General features: G+C 38.2%; 3 protein-coding genes across 4 annotated transcripts; 1 reads left to right on the top strand and 2 right to left on the bottom strand.

Moving 5' to 3' along the window:
- Positions 1 to 1,011: 1,011 nt before the first annotated feature.
- On the bottom strand, positions 1,012 to 7,355 carry tatdn2 (TatD DNase domain containing 2). 2 transcript variants are annotated; one of them, XM_042497647.1, is made up of 9 exons: positions 7,293 to 7,355; positions 7,068 to 7,188; positions 5,873 to 6,141; positions 5,254 to 5,703; positions 3,363 to 4,349; positions 2,438 to 2,565; positions 1,794 to 1,977; positions 1,450 to 1,602; positions 1,012 to 1,353 (listed from the first exon to the last, which is right to left on the bottom strand). In XM_042497647.1, exons 3-8 carry the CDS (start codon positions 6,137 to 6,139, stop codon positions 1,462 to 1,464), a joined length of 2,157 nt encoding a protein of 718 aa, XP_042353581.1. In that variant the 5' UTR covers positions 6,140 to 6,141; positions 7,068 to 7,188; positions 7,293 to 7,355; the 3' UTR covers positions 1,012 to 1,353; positions 1,450 to 1,461. The 2 variants fall into 2 exon arrangements, with proteins under 2 accessions (XP_042353581.1, XP_042353574.1); XM_042497640.1 differs by lacking the exon at positions 7,293 to 7,355 and having other exon boundaries at positions 7,068 to 7,285.
- A 4,286-nt stretch (positions 7,356 to 11,641) lies between these two features.
- Positions 11,642 to 15,058, bottom strand: vhl (von Hippel-Lindau tumor suppressor). The gene is made up of 3 exons (XM_042511583.1): positions 14,641 to 15,058; positions 13,713 to 13,835; positions 11,642 to 13,157 (listed from the first exon to the last, which is right to left on the bottom strand). The coding sequence occupies exons 1-3, from the start codon at positions 14,825 to 14,827 to the stop codon at positions 12,964 to 12,966; spliced, it is 504 nt and encodes a 167-aa protein (XP_042367517.1). The 5' UTR covers positions 14,828 to 15,058; the 3' UTR covers positions 11,642 to 12,963.
- Positions 15,059 to 16,838: 1,780 nt separating this feature from the next.
- Positions 16,839 to 18,604, top strand: LOC121950478 (vasopressin V2 receptor-like). Its single transcript, XM_042496498.1, has 2 exons — positions 16,839 to 17,682; positions 18,396 to 18,604. The coding sequence occupies exons 1-2, from the start codon at positions 16,839 to 16,841 to the stop codon at positions 18,602 to 18,604; spliced, it is 1,053 nt and encodes a 350-aa protein (XP_042352432.1).
- Positions 18,605 to 19,537: the final 933 nt, after the last annotated feature.

Genomic DNA, 19,537 nt, shown 5'->3' with positions numbered 1-19,537 from the left:
TGCGTTCCACCTTGCAGCTTTTGATAAACGCAGACACACAGCCGTGAACATAATGTGCTCTGGCCTACATTCTTGAGAGGATCTGAAACTCAAGGAAATGAATGTTTCATTAGGAACCTGTCGGGCAGGAAAATGTATGTATTTTAACACATCCATCTTCATCAAAACTTCGATATAACAGAGACACATCTGCTCATCTACCATCAATCTTGTCCTCGGATGGTACCCTCTTACCAGCAGAATATGCCACAAGTAGGCCGGGCTGATCACTCACAAAATAAAAAGCACTCAAGCCAAAAAAATGTGACAAACACAGCGGTATCAAAGAAGGCTAATGGATAAGTCTGGCAGCCGCCTCCTTTCTTTAATAAAAAAAAAACAGCTGTGTGTGTTCGTGTTGCTGTATTACAAACAACACTTCGCTATTTTCCATTTTTCACCTTAATTTGCTCTTCAGTCAGCACTTTCATTAACCCTTTGAAATCCAAGTAAATAGGCTTGATTTCTTTTCAAAATATGGAAAGAAAGCCATGAGCAATGAAAGAATCAACAACCCAAATATTAGCAAGAAATAAGTAAAATGTACAAAATTACCTGAAAATAAATAAATAAATGAATGAATAACAATAACAATAATATAACAAAAAAAGGTGTTAAAAAAGGAAATGACCAGGGGAAAGTGCTGAAAAAACTTAAAATAATTCTGTAACCTAATTATAAATACATAACTACTTTCATTATAAATATAGTTATTCCCTAGCTTTTTCTTTTTCCTCAGAGATTTTTCTTGCTTTTTAAAAAATATTTTCTAAATCTACTAATTTATTGCAATTCCTGGAACATTTCTTATCAAGTTGATGAATTGCCTTTTTTATTTCCATATTTCGGAAAAGAACTACATCAACGTGCTCGTGTGTGTTCAAAAGTTTAAATATTTGTGAAAGGCGTGATGTCACTCCAGGCTCCAAAGGATTAGTGATTCAACAAAACATAGTGGTAGAAAAAAAAAAATCAGGATTAAGTGCCTTTAATACGTCACCACTGCATCAAACCAAATCAAACTTGACAGTGGCCGGACAAGACAAACATCCAAGGAAATTCTAACAAGAGGTGTCACATTACGTCAATACAGCAAAAACAACAAAAACAACAAAAACCACAAACTACAACGACCAAAATGCTTAGAAATTAATGTCTATGATGAACAATGAAGTCAAACAGAATCAGACAAACAATAATATACCGTATTTCTATCACACAGTCATTGCTTTTTTGCCTTTTATTTGTTTGAGTCTTTCAGATAAAAAGAAACTGCTCCTCCATTTTCCTGCATCTCTACTACGACTGAGAAATCTAAAACGAAAAAAACATATGAGATATTTAAGCGAAAAACCAGCTCCACAAACACCGACTCTGTCTCCTCTTTTTTTCTTTCTACTTTTTACCCACCGTCTCTGAAGATCATACGCCGTAGAGCTGAAGGGTGTTGTTTCGGACGGTGCTGAGGACCGTGGCCATGTCCTTCCCCGTCAGAAGGCTCAGCTCTCGCAGCGTGTGGATGCCCATTCCAGGATGTGAAAACTTGCAGACGTCTTTCTTCACCTGTTAAGAGCGAGACACATTTATCACGTGTATCTACCAGCTGCCATCACAAAACACATTTAGCTGGTTCAATGTGTAATTTCTAGTCATTTTTAACTGTCAACACAATCAGGAGCTGGGGGAAAAAGCCTGACCATCATTAATGAGATCAGAGCAGTATTTTGGTTTCCTAGGTCTCAATTTAAACGTACCCGTCTTGGCAGGAAATATGGTGCATCTGTCTCCAACACGATGCGATCCAGTGGGATCTGGCAGATAGCGTCTCTGGCCTCGGTGGCCCTTTGGTAGGTGATGAGGGCTGTGAAACCCACGTACAAGTTGGGGAACTCTGTCAGGAAAGGCTCAATGACTGGATAACTGCTGGTGAAGCAGTGCCTGGAAAATGTAGTAATCAAGAAAGAAAATTCACAGATTAAATGCAGTCTACACTTTGAAGGTCCCATAAAATCACAGAACTCATGATTTAAAGATTAGATTATTTGGCCAGAATGAGAAACAAATAAACTAATCCATAGACAAAAATGACTTTTTTGAAGATTTCTGATCGATAGGGTTGGGTACCATTCACAATCCAATTCAATTCAAATCCAGTGCAGGAAAGATGGACTCTTCAACTACTACTAAAGAGAAATAATAAATCTAAACACATTGAATGACTATTGCAGAAAAACGCCAACTATCAATTGTATCAAACAGGTTTTGATATCTTAGATATAATAAATCTTACAGAAGAGAGTTAATAACTTTCCAACATTTTTTCATGCTGCTAAAAAGGCAGGATATTTTTGATGTAAAATGAGAATAATCAGTCGGATGTTATTCCCCTCACACACACCTGTGGATTTTGTAATCTCTTGGGACACACTTCTTCATGATTGCCAGCAGGTCATCATCTGCGTCCCGACAGTGGATCACCAGAGGCTTCTGCATGGCCACAGCCAAACGCAGCTGACGCTCGAACACCTTAAAGCACAAACGCAAAATGTGGATCACAGCATTCATTAGTATTTTGCAACAGTATCATCCCATTCTAAACAATATTTTATGAACATTTCACAAGAACAAAGGCCTATCTAGTTTAAAATAAACATGTGCTGGACTCCAGAGTTCGTACAAACTTTAATGTACTTTTTCAAGCACTGATTTTTTTTTTTCGAGGATGAAATTGATATCTTCACAACAATCTGTTGCAAGACTGTTGTGAAAATTTGTAAATGGAGCAATACATGCTTCCAGGGCTGAAAATCAACTGCTGCTTATTTACAGCCAAATTAAAGCTTGAAACTGCTGCTAATGGCTGACGCTACTCTGGTGAGTGTTTTTCAGGCGCGCAGAACATCCTGATGCCAAGTATTTACTGGTGTTTACCAACTGACAGGATAAAATAATTCGTCATTCTGTTCTCCTTAATTATAAGTACTTTTTCAAGTACCAAGTTTAAAAATGTCCCATTTTCAAAGCATTCCAAGACTTAAATTTCTAAGTGTCAAATTCAAGTACTTCAAGCACCTCAAGTACCTTATCCAAAGCCTGAAAGTTTTTAAGATTATTTATGGAGCTTTTTGCCTTTACTGTACAAAGGATAGCTTAAGCGTGAAAGGGGGAGAGAGAGGGGATGACATGCAGCAAAGGAAAGCAGGTGTGGAATCAAACCTGAGGCCACCGCAGCAAGAACACAGCCTGCTCTACCAGGTGAGCTGTTGGGTGCCCCGTACCCTCAGAGTTTTATTTGTCGCAGACAATATCGACCAGCACTGTACCTCTTTTTGCCTGTGGGTGTCTGTGGAGTTCTTGTGGGAGTAGTCCAGGCCCATCTCACCAAATGCCACAGCTTTAGGATGCCGCATGGCCATCAGTATATCGCGTTCATGGACACTTGAGTAGTCTTTGGCAAAGTGGGGGTGGCACCCAAACGCCCCCCATACCATGTCTTCAGCCAGCAGACCTTCCCACAAGGCCTCCTTCACCATGATCCTCGGGTTGCAGAAGTTGGTGATACAGCCTCTAAACTCTGGAGGAAAGCTGCTTCTGTACTGCCTTCGAAAGCTGTTGAATGTCCCGCAGAAGCCGAGCTTTCCATAGAGCATGTCTATGTGGCAGTGCGAGTCTATGAATCCAACATCACTGTCATGTTTGGGATAACTGCTCCACATAGGCTCTGCCCCCAGGGATAATCTCCTTTTAGGAGTGCCACTGTGAGTTAAGTTGGAGGGGAGGCGACGCATGGAAGAGCCAGCGTCTGACCGCCTGCGTGGGGCCCTCGGGTTCAAGTGAGTGTCCAATACTCCTCTTTTTGAGCGAAGTGGCAGAGAAAAGGGATCCGATAAATAGGTCTTAATGTTGGGGGAGTGGAAACTCTCAGTCTCAACCTTGGAACCCTTTGAAGGGGCTGTGTTTGATGAGTGGGGCTGCTTGACTGAAACAAAAACTGTCCTCTGTGGTGATGAGAAAGGCATCTCCAAGTTCTCAGCAGCTTCCTGGACGGGTCCAGTGGTTTTAGTAGGCGATGAGAAGGTAACAGAGGGAGTAGTAGCCTCTTTATTCACTAAAGGACTTTCCCAGTGTTGGCTGTCAAAAGAGCCTCTGTGAGGGGTCATGAAACAACACGGAGACTCTGGGATATACTCCAGGTCAGGGAGAGACAAGTCACAGTCCCTGGCTTCCTGTCCATTTTCTTGAGAGGTTGTTTCAATAAAGTCCAGAGCAACAAAGTTCTTAGGCGAATCTTGTCCTTTTAGCACAACACTCTGAAAAACAAAAACAACTCCAATTAACATTTAATCCTTAATGGCTTGATGATTGATTCAATGCTGTTTGAGCCTGCAGGGACTGTGCAACAGTTCCATAATGTTTTTACAGCAGGATGTGTGCAATATGTGTTATGTGCCATGTATTTGCAATATTTTGCATGTGTAATAAGGATTATGTGCAATTTATTGGGTGGTTTGGTACAGCTAGTGCTGCTTTGTTCATATGTGGTTTGTATAGTTGTGACTGCGCAGCATCTGAGTCCAAGACAAATTTCCCTACAGGGACAATAAAGTATATGGAATTGTATTATATTATATAGTAGGGATTATCTTTATTTTGCAGCTAGGGCTGCAGAAATTAATAGAATATTATCGAAACTGCAATATGGCCCAGATATCCAAACTGCAGGAGCTTCATTTTATTTTATAAATGTATCACAACAAACCTATATAAATGAAGCACTGTGGTGCTACGTCGATGGCATGGCCTACAAATCATATTACAGACATAAGGGAAAGTTCTTGTTTGATACAGACCCCAGCAAAAATCACATAATTATCATTATCATTTTACATTGAAAAATGGAACAATTACTTTCCCTATTATAAATGTGGCATATATAACAATCCCAATATTCTTTAAAAATAACAATCAAAATATGACTTTTTTGCATACCTTGCAGCCGCAGTCACAATTCTTTAAGGACATCAATTTACTGCCTTCTATGCAAACATTATGGTTTCTTTTGTTGTTATTTTCTAATAGAAAACAACTAAATAAACAAACATTTAATTGCACACAAGCAAATTATCAGAATACATGCAACTAAAGCTTCTGAAATTACATATAATCAAACAAAACTACAAGAAAAGCAAGATTTCCAAGTGGAAGTTAACTTACTCTTCCGTCTGTTCTTAGCTGAGAGTCATCACTGTGGTCTTCAATGTCCTCAAACGTCTGAAGAGAGCACCACTGGTCTTGATGGACTGTGCCATGTTCCCAGTGTTCTTCCTGTAAAGTGCCGCTGTCCTCGGATATATTCCCCGCTTCGATTGAGGAACACTTTATGTTTGTGACCATTCTGTCAAGCGACACTGGACTGGCTGTTTCAGTCTTCCCTGGTGAAGACACAGATGGCAGAGACAGTCTGGTCCTCGGAATATCTGTGGGGCTGCCGGTTATTCCTGTGCTGCCAATGGCTGCAATCAGAGCCCGTCTGTAGATAGCCTTCGACCCCTCTTCGGGTGTCCTCTCTTTTTTTTTCAAGGCAAAAGAGTGAGGTGAAGGTGATGATACTTGCTGGCTCGCTGTGAATTCAAGCTGCCTGGGTGAGCTGTCCAAAGGTTTCTCCTGATGGTTAAAGTGCAAACAGACAAATTATCAGTGATTTCTTGACACAAACTAAACATAATGCATAAAATAGCACATTTGAGACTCTAACTTTAATGAAAAACAAACATTTAGATTATATTTGGACCATGAAAAGACAGGCAGAAGAAGATTTACAGTAAATATTTACCTCTGACGTTTTGAATTGCTCAAAATTTTTCCTGGAAAGCTTCCTTAGTTTTAGTTTGCCTGAAGAGGGCGTGCTTTCATCAAGCACCAGCGCTTTTCTCTTAGGGGTATCCAGACTCAGTGCTCCAAGGCCTTCAGGTCCTGGAGAGTTGCTGAGGGGCAGAGTTGTTGAATCTTCATTCGGTGACATATTCCATGGAGATGGTGTGCTTGTGCTTACTGCTGTTCGGATCCACTTAAACACCACCTTCTTTCTGCCGCTGTCCATGTCTGAGATTTAGAGTACAATTCACAGTTAGAAAAGGATTGAACAGATCTGTCTGAGTCACAGCCCAGTACATGTGGGCAAAAATGTGAAAACATGAAAGCATCACTTCAAATAATCACATTGAAAAAATACAGTATTCACTTTTCCTACAATAAGAGATTATGCCCATCTCCTGATGAACTTAGTAAGTAGGTTCAGACCTAGCCCAAACAAAGTGCAAAATCAAAATGCAATTTGAGTACTGTATTGAGTAGCACTGTAGGTAACCCTCAATAATGCACTGGCAAAGGTACTCTGTGGCCCGAGGTACTAGTACTGAGCTAAGAAACCTTGAAAAAACACAGTCTTCTTCTCTGGTTTTACTGGTGAGCTACAAACCAACGTTAAAGGTGCATGGTCCACCCACTGTGCCAGTTTGTAATACCATGACTTCAAACAAAACGAATGAAGTTTTATTCTCAAAATAGCAATTCTTTAACTGGTTAAAAAAAAGTGTACAATCAAGTATATATATATATGATTTTCTGAGTTCAAAAATCGCACACAGTACATTTTAATTGCAGTAAAATTACAGGGGGAAAAAATGAAATAAAAATGGTGCAAAACTTCACGACCACTAGGTTTTTGTAGCACAGCTAGCTAACATACACATTTTAACAGTTAACAGTATTTGGGTGGTTTGGGTTTTTTTAGCTGTAAATTATTAAACACCTGGCTAGTTTGGTAAATGAGTTAGCTAACACCTTCCATTTAGCCAATTAACTGTTAGCTAACAATTTTCACCGACTGAAACTGTGGCTACGAAGAGGCCTTCAAATGTCACTGTTGTGTTTCTTTTAATTCAACACTTCGTTAACACACATATAGTGTGTTAGCTACGTTGCTACCTAAGTGTGTGTTTTACGAGGTAATGTTGAAAAGTTGTTACCGGTAAGTTTCCCTCTCAGGCTCGGCACGGTGGAAACCGCCGGGACTGCGCAGGACGTCGGACAAAGATGTCACTTTATCCGCCACTCGCTAACGTACACGATTTCTTGCTGACAAAGTTTCTGAACAAAAACAAAGTATCACAACTTCTTATTGACATATTGGATTGAATTAAAAGTTTGTGTATAAATTAACCGCTAGATGGTGTTAAAGTTCTGCTACGGACCGTTTGGCCGCCATGGACGCATGGACGTATGAAAGGTACCATCTCGCGAGATTGCTTGTGCCAACGAGATTTGAGCATACAGTCTATGGATTTGTCTTACTATCTTGGGACCATAAACTGTGTAATGATTTATTTATGTACAGTATATGATTGGGACAAGCACCAAAAAAAAAAAAAAGGATTAATTATGAAGTTTGTTCGTTTAGGTGTTCAGCACATTAGGATAAGGACATCATAGACAAGACAAAGCATATGTATTACTAGCAATTTGTTCAGCGCTTTGCATACATTCAACCTCAAGAAAGAAAAAGGCTTTTAAATAGTGAATAAATATATAGTGGGTGGGTGGGGAGGGGCACATTCCCCCCAGTAAATACAAAAACCAAAACCAGCACAGGCAACCATGCACCGCTGTCTGAGTAAATGCAATTGAAATCTTAAATAAACACAACAAATTTCATTATTATAACTACTTTCAAATTTAAAACTGCAATAATCATGTTTAGAGCAAAAAAATATTCACTTCCAGGCAACATTCAGAAAATGTTTTGTGTGTGTGTGGTTGATTTAAGCATGAACTTAAATCAATTATTTTTTTAAAACTATACAAAAAAGATATTTATGGCAGGTATATGATTGAGGGAAGGGTTTGTTAGAGGTGTTCTATTTATTCTGTAACACTGGGGAATATTTGGATTGTAAAATAAACCTGGGATAGTTGTTTATTTATTCATATATTTAATTGGGTGGTAAGTAGACTGGTTGCTTGTACACTAGTTGTAAATACATTTGGGAATTTGTTGAAATAATATATGAATTAAAAGAAAAAAGTGAGAAAGGGGTAGGGATGTTTAAGTTTTACTTCTACCTGCTCCTTTTTGCACACTGTACCTTTGTTTGTTTATTGTTTGTTTTAATTTTTGGTTTGAAATAAATAAATAAATAAATTCATTTATTTATTTATTTGTTCATTCACTTTTTTACGGTGTACTACAGATTCTGTATGTGGTTAGTCAAAGTGATGCCAACATTTCCTTCATGTCTTTATTAGGCTTTATTTGTCAGATGAAGTCTGAGTGAAGTGCCAATCATTTAAGAGTCAGTGCATGTGTAATTTATGTAGACAGTAGTAGCTTTCATTGATTTCATATTTGTATGATCTGTACTTGTTCATGATGAATAATAAGAAAAGAGTTTTCAAATTTGATTTTTTTTTAGAGGGAGACCCCCGACCCCTTAGCAGCTGTTACTCCTAATGTTGACTCCCTGGCTACAGCCTTGACTCAGTAGGCTCCATTTAAACTTCCTTACTAGATATCTACAAAGTGCATTAAAATAGTGGTCATCTTACCCTTTCTAAAAACTGCACTATTTTATGTTGATATAGCTTCTTTTTTTAATCAGTTTATTTATTCAGCAAATCTCTCTCAGGTAAGGTATTTTACACATTACGCATATTATTTCAGTCATGACAATTTTTTGATTTCCAAGTGTTATACTTCAGATTAACAGCATTTCCACTGAAAGGCAAATTACTCTTCAGCAGGCAGAACTGGTGTCTTAAAATCTTGTGAACAGGCACTGGAAAGGAGATAGGTGTTTAATTATATATTATATCCACTGAGTGAAATCATATGGTTTTTAGTGATTTAAACTAACTATAACAGAAGGTTACAATAATATTACACAGGAACATTTTTTTAGACTTTTGGTAATCCCAGAGAGGTCTTGTAGGCACCAAAGCTGTATCCTTTACCTGCAAAAGAAAGGAATGAAGAGGCATCAGTCTTCTGACCTGTGAAAACCTACCATAATGTAAAGAGACATTCGTGACTCTAAAAATACAATACACATTTAGTTTTACTTCTTTAAAATTGTCCTTGTAATAGACATTTAGAAGTGTTTACAATCCTTATGCTGATTATATGTGCACTCAATCCACTTTAATAAAATATACCAACATAAAATGAAATGCCTGCAGAGTAGGATGTCTGTGTTATACAAATAAGTAAAAGAATGAAATAAAAAGTCAGTCTTTGTTGCAAAGGTGCACCAAAGACAGTAAAAGCTACTTGGTCATCTTTCATTATATGCCTCAAAACTGTGAAGGTGTGCACAGTTGAGAGTATAAACAGCAGGATGAATGATTAAGGAGATTTAAAGGAATTGTGCATGTGCATGCAAATGTCACGCCAAGCTGATACTTCTTGTATAGGTGACATTTGGATCAGTGCTTACATGCTGAGGCCTTCTTTTCGATGACCCAGTAACAGAAGCCCCTCCTGGCACGGTCATTGAACTCGTTCCTGAACTGGGGCATGTTTTCAGGTGAGGTCTTTGGTGTGTGTTGACGCACATCTGAAGAAAAAACATATGAAAGTGAAACAGCAGGGAGATAAAAAAAAAAAAAAAAAAGAAACCTGAGCAAATGCTGTTTATTATTTACTTCAAAGACACAGGGGGGATGAGGCATCCGACTTAACATGTCATTGCCTAAAATGAGCTCAAAAAAGTTGAAAAAGAAAAGTCAAAAACAAACAAGAAAATGATCTAGAAAAACTAAAAATAAAAACAAAATGTCTGTTTTTATTTATTTTTCTATAACATAATTTTAAATCTGAAATTATTATCCATATTTTTTGTATTATTGTCTAATAATCCTCCCCTCTTTTAAAAAAAAAAAATGTATGTAAAATGTCTTGCAATTTGTGGGACTTTCTTGCCAAGTCGGTCATTGCATTTTTTCCCCATGTTTTCAGAAGAAATCAAACTAATTTGGTGAGTTCTTAAAGGGGTCAAATAACTTGTGAAAGGTGTATGAGCACTGCACAAGAAAACTGATGTTGATCAGGTTTCAAAGGGTTAAACAGCTGTTGTTGAAGTGGGACTTACTGTATGCTAGGGAGGGAACAGGATCATCAATTGCAGTTTTATTCAGAGTCAGAGGAGGAAACAGGCTGCTGCTGGGGGTCTGATTCAGAGCACCTGCATTTGATGCATACAACAGGGCGTGAAATAAAGCCAAATGAGACACATTTTCCTTCATAAAATATGTACAGAACTCTCCACTCTCTGTATTGTGCAAAGTCCCCTTCTGGACTTTCCATTTTTATTTAATCTGGAAAATAAGGTAATTTACACAAACCTCTGTCCTTCAACAAAGCAGCTGGAACTGATGCAAAATAAACCGGAACCTAAGTGGGAATAACTGCATAGTATCACAAGAATACTATTTTATTTATTATTTGTTATGAATGAATCAAGAGTGTAATACATCAGCAGTTTGTTTTTTTGACCTCACCATTGTTTTCATTTTGCTCCAGTGGTCTGTGTGGAGATGTGGAAACATGACTGGGTGGCTCCTCGGCCAAAATGTCATGCTGGTGAAGAAAATTGAAGGATGATGAATATTAGTTACCGTCAGTTCCTTACGTCCAACCAAGTGACATCATGCACAACACTGCTGCAAAACAAATACTGCACGTGTATGAGAGACAGAGAGAAAGCTCTCGACAGTCATCAGAGCACTTACTTCTCTCTCCTGAAACGACTCGAGTCCCTTGTTTTTTTCTTTTCCCCTGCCTGCATGTTCCTGATACTGCTGCAGCCAGCTCGACACACACACACACAAAGGTGGGTTGTGTTACTCTGTCGCTATGCAACACGTTTGGCAACAGTACCCCTACTGTGCTAAACTGGGGCAGGTTATAATTTCAGATTTTGACATGTGACTTGGAATGGACATCCTCGTGTGTGTCTGTGAGTTTATACAGTCGGGTTTATACAAGTGTCAACTGTGTGAAGTCAGTTAGCTTCTACCAAACTTGATATATTACAGATGAAATCCTTTTTACACATTGGCCCATTTACAAATAGTGACAATGCCTGAAAGGGACAGTTCAACCCAAAATCAACCAAAAACACATTTTTCTTCTAACCTGTAGTGCTATTTATTAATCTAGATTGTTTTGGTGTGAGTTGAAGAGTGTTGGGGATATCAGCTGTAGAGAAAAAAAAATGTATTTTTGATTTTGGGGTGAACTTTCCCTTTAAAAGCAGCTTGAATTTGACAGCACCGAATATTTTTAAATCATAAATAGCCAATCCCATTCATTAAACATGCTCCAAAATAAACTTACAAACAAAAAGCAGTAACAATGCAGTGCCCCAACAGCAGAAAAAGGTCTTAACAATATATATGCTCTATATGCTCTGAGAAATGAGGTCTTAATTTTAGCATTTTTGTTTTGTGACCTTGTGTCCATAATTTAAAAGTTCATAACCAATCGCTGTACTCAAGAGCCTGAGCCAGTAAATAAAACAGCAATAGTTTTCTCATCATCTTATAACCTGTAAGAAATATACATTTTATTTATGTAAAACACAAATAATAAATGAAAGTATTTGAGATACAGTAGTGATGTATGAATTTAAATGCAGTGACACAATAGGCAAATTACAAAGTATAGACTCAGACACAGTGTTTTACGGCTTAGACATAAAAATTTAAAGCCAATGTTCATTATTTCGTTTTCCCCACAGAAAATCAGCTGCAAGACAACATTTTAGAGGAAACTCTCCCCATTCACGGTGTTAGGTATATTCAAAACAAAAAGTTGACATTTACCAGAATAGGCCAACTTGGAAAATAAACCAATAAGCACTCCATCTTTGTCCAGATTTAAAGTGCCAATACAAAACCTCTCTAATGATTGCTGAACAGTTCAGTCTTGGTTAAACTGCTGAACTTAACAACCAGGATAGCAAAGTAAGATATTTTTGAGGGAAATGTGCAGTAAACTGGATCAGTTAAGATCATCTTATCTAAGGCATTCCCAATAAAAATATTACTGGATAAACAGATATCTTGAATTTGCATCTAATGTGACTATTTACAACTGATTTAGTATCTGTGAAAATTATGATGTTTGGGGCAGATGATCATTTTTTATTCTCTATGCATGACCAAAACATTTGAGTACTGTAAATTCTGTCTTATGTTTAAATACGATTTTTTGAGAGAGTTTATTTATGACAAAAACTGGCAAAACAGGAGGAAAAAAGCAATGCCTGCAAAGCCGCTCCATGCCAGGAAAATTTAATAAAAACAATGCCTTGATCCTGCCTGGATCTACGGCAGGCTAAAATGTTTTGTTTTTTTCCTCATGTACATGTTTTTTTGATAGCTTTGCACAATTATGTGCATATACTTATTCTCTCCCATTTTAAGAAAATAGCAAAATGCCTAACAATGTAGAGAGTAACATAATCAGAAAGACATCAAAAGCTAAAATGTCCCCATTTCTCTAGTGACCTTTTCGGAATAAACAATGAAATTGTTAAGAGGACAAACAACAGTATTTGAAGACCCTGCCACTATTTTTTCTGCTGAAGAAGATATTTGCCAAAGCCAATAAGGTAGAGGGTAGATTTATTTGTCATTTTTTAAACAAAGTTTAAAAAACAAAATTACCTTCTACCTTCAGTAAGTGAATAAAACAGGCAGCCGATCAAACGCCTTTGCAGCAAAGTCTTTGCAACAGCTGCTCACTCAACCAAGAAGCAACTCCGACTCTTTCTCATAATTCATGAACCTGGCTTCTTCGCTTTCTAATATTGTGGAATATAGTATTGCTGTCCATACACGACCATCGTGCGTCCAGTTTCCATCTCATTCCTCCTGGCTTTGGATCCTCTCTAGCAGATGCTGCTCAACTCGCTGGTTCATGCGCCGGAGATCTTCTATTACACTTGGCTGATCTTCCAGCTCCTCGTGAAGACACCGCGCTATCTCCAACCTCCTGTAGTCTTCTGCTCGAACCAGACGCCGAATAACCTGAAGAGCACGATCCTTGAGGCTGTAAACTGAAAACCAAATAATCGTTTGTCAAAGGTGGAGAAACTGTTAAGCAAAGACAGACTTTCCCTCCTCAAATTGCAACAAGCAAATTGGTGGCAGTGATAATATACATAGATCTATCTTACTGCAGGATTTACAAATATTTCTAATGTAAAAAAAAAGAAGCTTAACTGAATTAATAATATATAACCTGAGTTAAAACGCCCGTGAATCAATGGTTTGTGGTCAAGCTTAATTTAATTAGTACATTACTGCACTGGAAGTCTCTGTGAAAACCTCTCGCAGCATCATCTGTGGATTGTCCTGTTAAACTGTCTGTTTCTGAAAAAGATTTCCGATGTTTCTGACGCAACTTTTTAGCTAAACAGCCTTTTGTAAAAACCTAAATTCAAATTAATCTGGAAATTACTATCAGGCTGAGCGTGTTCAGAGGCAGCCAACAGTGAAATGGGCTCATTACACTGCACATCATAAATGTACTCTTGGTTGTATGTTTGTGAGTAATAATGACGTACATATGATGATATGGTTAATATTTTACGTAATGTGGTTAATCTTACGTGGTAAAGTGATATTAGCAAATGCAGCATTTCCACCCTCTGTTGGTTTAGGAATAAACAGTTCTTTGCAGTTCACCCTCAGTGGCTCATCGCTCTCTGCATCTCTGAACACCCATGGGTGACCTGCGAAAAAACCATGCATAAAAAAACATTTTTTTAAATGACATGATACCATTGCCCTGGCAACTAAACTGCAAATCAATCACAGTGACTGCACAGTGACGTCACAGTGGCTGCTGTCACAGCATCCCGGATAGAAGTCTGAGCAGCATCTCTTAAAATAGTTGTATAATATATTATGGAAAATTGAAATTATAGGGGGAAAATAGGGTGAAAATGAAAGGCTTCTGTAAAAATCTGAGCATCTTAAGCTTAAAAAAAAACTACAGCATACTGGAAACATTCAGTGCCAGAAAATATTTGGGTATATTTACTGAAATACAGTACTTAAATTCTTGCACTTGCATCAATTGTTTTTCTTTTTTTTGTTACTTTATACCTCTACTCAATTCAGAGGTATATGTTGTACTTTCTAACCCTCTACATTTATTAGCAAGCTTTAATTACTAACAACTTTGTAGATTCTGATAAACAATTAAAAAAGGATCAATAAATAAATGATTAGATATTATTATAAGTATGTAAGATTCTGAAATCTAACATTCTGAGTAATGACAAGTTTCATTTTACTTTTGGTACTTTGGTACTTATACTTCAATGCAAATACTTAAGTTATTTAACTAAAAGTGAAATTTCATGCAGAAGTTAATTAAGTATTTTTACACGGTGCAATTACTTCCTTTACTCAGATTTGAGTACTTCCTTACTACTAGAAATGTAGTTCACATCTGAGACAATGTAGCAACACTTATTCAATGTGTTATTGGTTAAGTAACGTTGGATTTTAATATTTGAAGAGCTGCCTTACCGACGAAAGTGTCCATATTTCGTCCAGTCCCTGGCTGTAAATCTACGTATGCCTGAGGTTGCCCGCGGTAATCTATCCATAGCGGTCGCACGACACGGGGACTGAGGTTACAAAACACAACTTTGACGGGTATGCGACTGTTCAGGGAGCGCACCAGAGGAAGAGACTGCTCTCCTTCTTGAGGCATCGGTGCTGCTGGTTTGTAACTGTTAGCGCAGTGAGATTAGCCGTTTAGCTAAAGCTAGTTAACAGCAAACTGTCGACAAATCCATCCGTGATTCCTGCTGTCGACTCACGAACATCATAGAATAAATGATCAGAGTGTCACTAGTCTGCCCGATTACATTTGATCGTTTATAAAAAGGACTACGGGTAACTATTTCAGTAACAGTTCAGCAGGAGAACCGTCCACTGTCACTTCCTCAGTCTCGACTACTTTGTTTACATCCGCTCTTCCGGTTTAAAGTCCTGGGACGTCATACTATTCTGTGCTGTGATTGGTTGAAATGTATGATGACACCTTGGACTCTCAGGATGTGTTTGTTGTGTTTTTAAAGACTTCGAGAAGCAAGAAAAGTAATTACAACAACATCTTAACATATGTATATAATAAAAGTTAATATATGGTAATAAAGGAGCTCTTGTTAAACAAATTTAGTGGAGGTTTCTTTGCAGCAAGGCATTCAATATCACTGACTACCATACAATTACTAAGGTGGTGCATGCTTTTTAGGTATTGTACTTTGAGTATTTCCTTTTTCATCAACTTTATCTTTTTACTCCACTAGGTCATATTTCAGAGGCATATACTAATTGGTGGAATGTTACATAGTAGCTTCAATTAAGCCTACTGCACTTAGGCTGAAGTATAATTGTGACATACTTTACTTAAGTATGTCTGTTTCATTCTGTCTATCTCAGCTCAAATAAATTTCAGGGGCAAATATTTGAATTGTAATCCATTACATTTATCAGTTTCAGTTACTAAAATTTCTAATATATCAAGTTGGCTCCATATTCACCAACTACAACATTAAAATGCTCTCTGCATGCCTTTGTTAGTAATAAAAACAAAATAATACAATATTCTGTAATAATATGACACTGTGAAAGAAGCCATTAATAAGTAGCATACTTTTACTTTGATAATCTGAGTACATTTTGATGTTGATACTCTTGTCATTACTTTATTAACACTTTGAATTCAGTTTTTTTAGACTGTTTTTTTTTTTTTCCTTTAACTTAGGTAAATCATATCAGTTCTACTTCCTTTACCCCACCTTACTTTTATTCCATAACATGTACTACTTTGTTGACAAAGATTGTGCACATAAAACATATGATGACCTCATAAAATATGATCAAATGTTTAGTTTAATCTACCCAACAGTAGCTAAAGTGGTCAAAATGATCTCCACATCTATTAGCAACAACACTGAAATGCTACTCACACATTTATGCATCCGTGTAATAGGCTAATAAAATACTGACTGAGGTCATTATATTGCATTCTATTAACTATCACTGCATTTGTTTCTTTTGCTGATAATACATCTGTTCTGTTTATGTTCACAACTGTTAATCAACATATTAAAAGTGATATTCCTGTTATGGTTATAATATCAAGCAACCATAGCTATAATAAAGGGAAATATAAAAGTCTTAACTTTGCGAAATTGTTAACAATCACATCAAAGTCTATTAATTTGCTGTACAGGGTTATCACAATGGCAGGCTTAATTTTATTTATTTATGTTTTCACCTGCAAAGAATATTCCGATTTATTTTCCTGGTGATCACAGTGAATGAATCTAAGCTCCACCCAGTTTCATCCTCATATAAAACACAAGGGCTCAGCAGTACAAAACCTCCTCCTCCCAAGAGATTATTCCCAACTCGAGCTCGATCACAGCAGCATCAGTCCTCCTCAGGGGCTATTTGAAAAACATAAATATAAAGGTAGGTAGGAATACTTGCTATTAAATACATTGGTGACAAATGCTTTAATTTAAAAAAAAACAAAAAAAAAAAACTTTTCTTCTGAATGAAAACTGTAAAAAAAAAAAATAAATAAATAAATAAATCCACAGTTATTAGGCTACCATGCAAAAGTTTTCATTGTAATTTTGTTAGGGAAAAATCAATACAACTATTGTTTTATTACCCAGCAGCCTGTTTCTCGGTCAGCTGGCAGCACCATGTGTCCTGTGAACGACAGTTACTTTGAGGATGCGGAGGACGTGTCCAGGGATGAGAGTTTGGCCAGGCTGGAGATCGCTCTGCTCAGCGTGGTCTTCCTCAGTGCCGCCATCCTCAACGGCTCCCTGCTGCTCGTCCTCTGGAGACAGCGCAAACAGATGTCCAGGATGCGCGTCTTCGTCTTCCACCTGTGCCTGGCGGATCTGGTGGTCGCTTTCTTCCAGGTTTGCCCGCAGCTCATGTGGGACATCACAGACAGATTCGTGGGACCGGACCTGGTGTGCCGCCTGGTGAAGTACCTGCAAGTCCTCGGCATGTTTTCATCCACCTATATGATCGTGGTGATGACGGTGGACAGATACCAAGCTGTCTGCAACCCGATGGTGAAGTTTCAGAGGGCACGCACGAGACTCAACATCCCCGTGTGCGTCGCGTGGGGGATTTCTCTGCTGGGCAGCCTGCCACAGGTTTTCATCTTCTCACAGGTGGAGGTTGCACCCGGTGTGTTTGACTGCTGGGCTAAATTTATAAAGCCGTGGGGGCTGCAGACTTACATCACCTGGACCACGCTGGTCATTTTTATCGTACCTGTTATAACCGTTGTTTTTTGTCAAGTGCGCATCTGCCGAGCCATCCAGATCAACCTGCACCAAAAGACTAAGCAGCACAGCAACGTGGATGTCCCTCTGCCGTCCAGGGCCAGCGGGGTGGCCGGCATGTCCAAGGCCAGGGTGAAGACACTGAAGATGACGGTGGTGATCGTGATGGCTTATATTATTTGCTGGGCTCCCTTCTTCACTGTCCAGCTTTGGTCCGCCTGGGACACAAATGCGCCGAAAGAAAGTAAGCATGAAATATTTTTGATAAGTTTGACATGGTTATTTTTTTATTAGGCTACTGCACTGTAAATTCTGACAAGTTGTTCTTACTTAAAATAATCATGGAAACCGATTGCCTTGAAAAAGAAAAGTAAATAGGCTATAATTAGTCTATTAATCTATAGGCTATTTATGTTTGCATTATATCAATCTTTGTCAATTCTTAGGAGGCATTTCAAGTATAAGCTGTGGAGGGAGTTATTTTGTTTGAAGTGGCTAAGAGGAGTGACATTCAACTTTAAAGGGTCAGATTTTGTATGTCTTTTAAACTCCCTCAGAACCCCAAAACCTGCATGTGGGTTTGAAATCACGCTATTTATCATAACCAGAAACTGAAAATGGTATTTTATGTTGAAGGGAGGGTCATGCATTTTCACCCAGTCACTCAGGGAGCCTCAAGGAAAAATGACTGTCGCACTGGGGAGGGTCAAAATTAAAATTAAAAAAAAAAACAAAACAAAAAAAAAAACAAAAGAACAACGTCACCTCCAGTCCCTTACGCACAACCCCCCCCCCCCCATAAGATATTCAGAGGAGGCAAAGGAAACTCTTTGCAAACACACGTGTGTATGTTTCATTTCAACATTGGAGAGGGGAGTATGGGGTCCCCTCCCCCCCGACCCCGAAATTTACATCAATGCAAACACGAGATGATTTACACTGCTTCTGTCATTCCAGCTGCAACCTTCACCATCCTGATGTTGCTGGCCAGTCTGAACAGCTGCGCGAATCCCTGCATCTACCTTCTGTTCAGCAGCCAGTTTCCCAAGAGGCTGATGACTTTCCTGTGCCAGCGGCAGTCCGAGGGGAAAGAGTCAATGCACGATGAGGCAACGCTGGTCAGCACGCTGTACATGAGCTTTAAAAATGTCTCCGAGTCCAAATGAGGGCGCTATGATCTGGAAACGTGAAAAGGTTGTTAGTGCGCCTCACAGAGCTGCCTCTGAGCTCTGTCTGCGTTTGAACGTCTGTTTCTTCTGAACAGAAGACGTGGAGATAAGACATCAGGGCCTCTGACAGATGAAAATATGGTTTGTCGTGGAAACACTGAAAGCAGACCTGAAGTCGGTGTCTATGAGTGAGAACTGCACTCCAGATGTTGTTGGATGTTCAATGACAGATGAAAAGTGGGGTTTTGTTGAGCTGCAGGGCCAGCAGTTTTTGAGAAAAAAAGACTAAGTAAAGAAATGTGTGGATCTTGTCATTGTTATGACTATGAAAGTTCTGATGTGGGATGTAAATAATTCTAATATTTAATAGAAGCTGGATTTCGACTTTGGGAAAACTTTGAACAAGTTCATTGATTGGAATCAGATAATGCTATTAGGGTTTTAAAAAAGAAGCTAATAATCTTGATGAATTGTTATTTTGTGAATTGAGAAAAATGGTATTTAATGAAATTAAATAATTATACCACAGTATTATACCACAGTCCTTTAAGTTGAGCTCAAGGATCTTATGTGATACTGTATATGATTTTCATTTTCGAAGAGAAGGCTGTTTAAAGGAGTAAAGGTGAGAACAAATGTGTTTACATGAAAAACACATAGTTATTTCTGCCTGGCAACAAAAAAAGCTGTTGTAACACGACTGTATTTAAAGATTGTGAACAACATTTGTCACTTGTATAAATGTTCTCTGTTTTAAAATCACACATCGAGTGATTGTGTCTGTAAAATATTGTTCAGGCTACAACATAAAAAAGCAAGTGTGGAATAAAATCCTATTTAAACAACTGCTTTAACGTTTTACTTGCGTTTAAGTACATCATACACAATGTGTAATCTGAAATCTACTTAAATGAGAACATAACTGTGATC

The sequence above is a fragment of the Plectropomus leopardus genome, chromosome 2 (genome assembly GCF_008729295.1).
Source record: "Plectropomus leopardus isolate mb chromosome 2, YSFRI_Pleo_2.0, whole genome shotgun sequence".
In the NCBI taxonomy this organism is placed as follows: domain Eukaryota; kingdom Metazoa; phylum Chordata; class Actinopteri; order Perciformes; family Serranidae; genus Plectropomus; species Plectropomus leopardus.
This window is presented reverse-complemented; position numbering and strand designations above follow the sequence as displayed.

Excerpts from the sequence above, each read along its gene's own strand:
- LOC121950478 (XM_042496498.1), top strand. The coding sequence starts at position 16,839 with ATGTGTCCTGTGAACGACAGTTACTTTGAGGATGCGGAGGACGTGTCC. Across the intron at positions 17,683-18,395 it reads CACAAATGCGCCGAAAGAAA|CTGCAACCTTCACCATCCTG; the intron begins GTAAGCATGAAA and ends CTGTCATTCCAG.
- tatdn2 (XM_042497647.1), bottom strand. The coding sequence starts at position 6,139 with ATGGACAGCGGCAGAAAGAAGGTGGTGTTTAAGTGGATCCGAACAGCA. Across the intron at positions 5,704-5,872 it reads AGCAATTCAAAACGTCAGAG|GAGAAACCTTTGGACAGCTC; the intron begins GTAAATATTTAC and ends TTTAACCATCAG. Across the intron at positions 2,566-3,362 it reads ACACCCACAGGCAAAAAGAG|GTGTTCGAGCGTCAGCTGCG; the intron begins GTACAGTGCTGG and ends TTGTGCTTTAAG.
- vhl (XM_042511583.1), bottom strand. The coding sequence starts at position 14,827 with ATGCCTCAAGAAGGAGAGCAGTCTCTTCCTCTGGTGCGCTCCCTGAAC. Across the intron at positions 13,836-14,640 it reads AAATATGGACACTTTCGTCG|GTCACCCATGGGTGTTCAGA; the intron begins GTAAGGCAGCTC and ends GTTTTTTCGCAG. Across the intron at positions 13,158-13,712 it reads TGCTAATATCACTTTACCAC|TTTACAGCCTCAAGGATCGT; the intron begins GTAAGATTAACC and ends TTTGGTTTTCAG.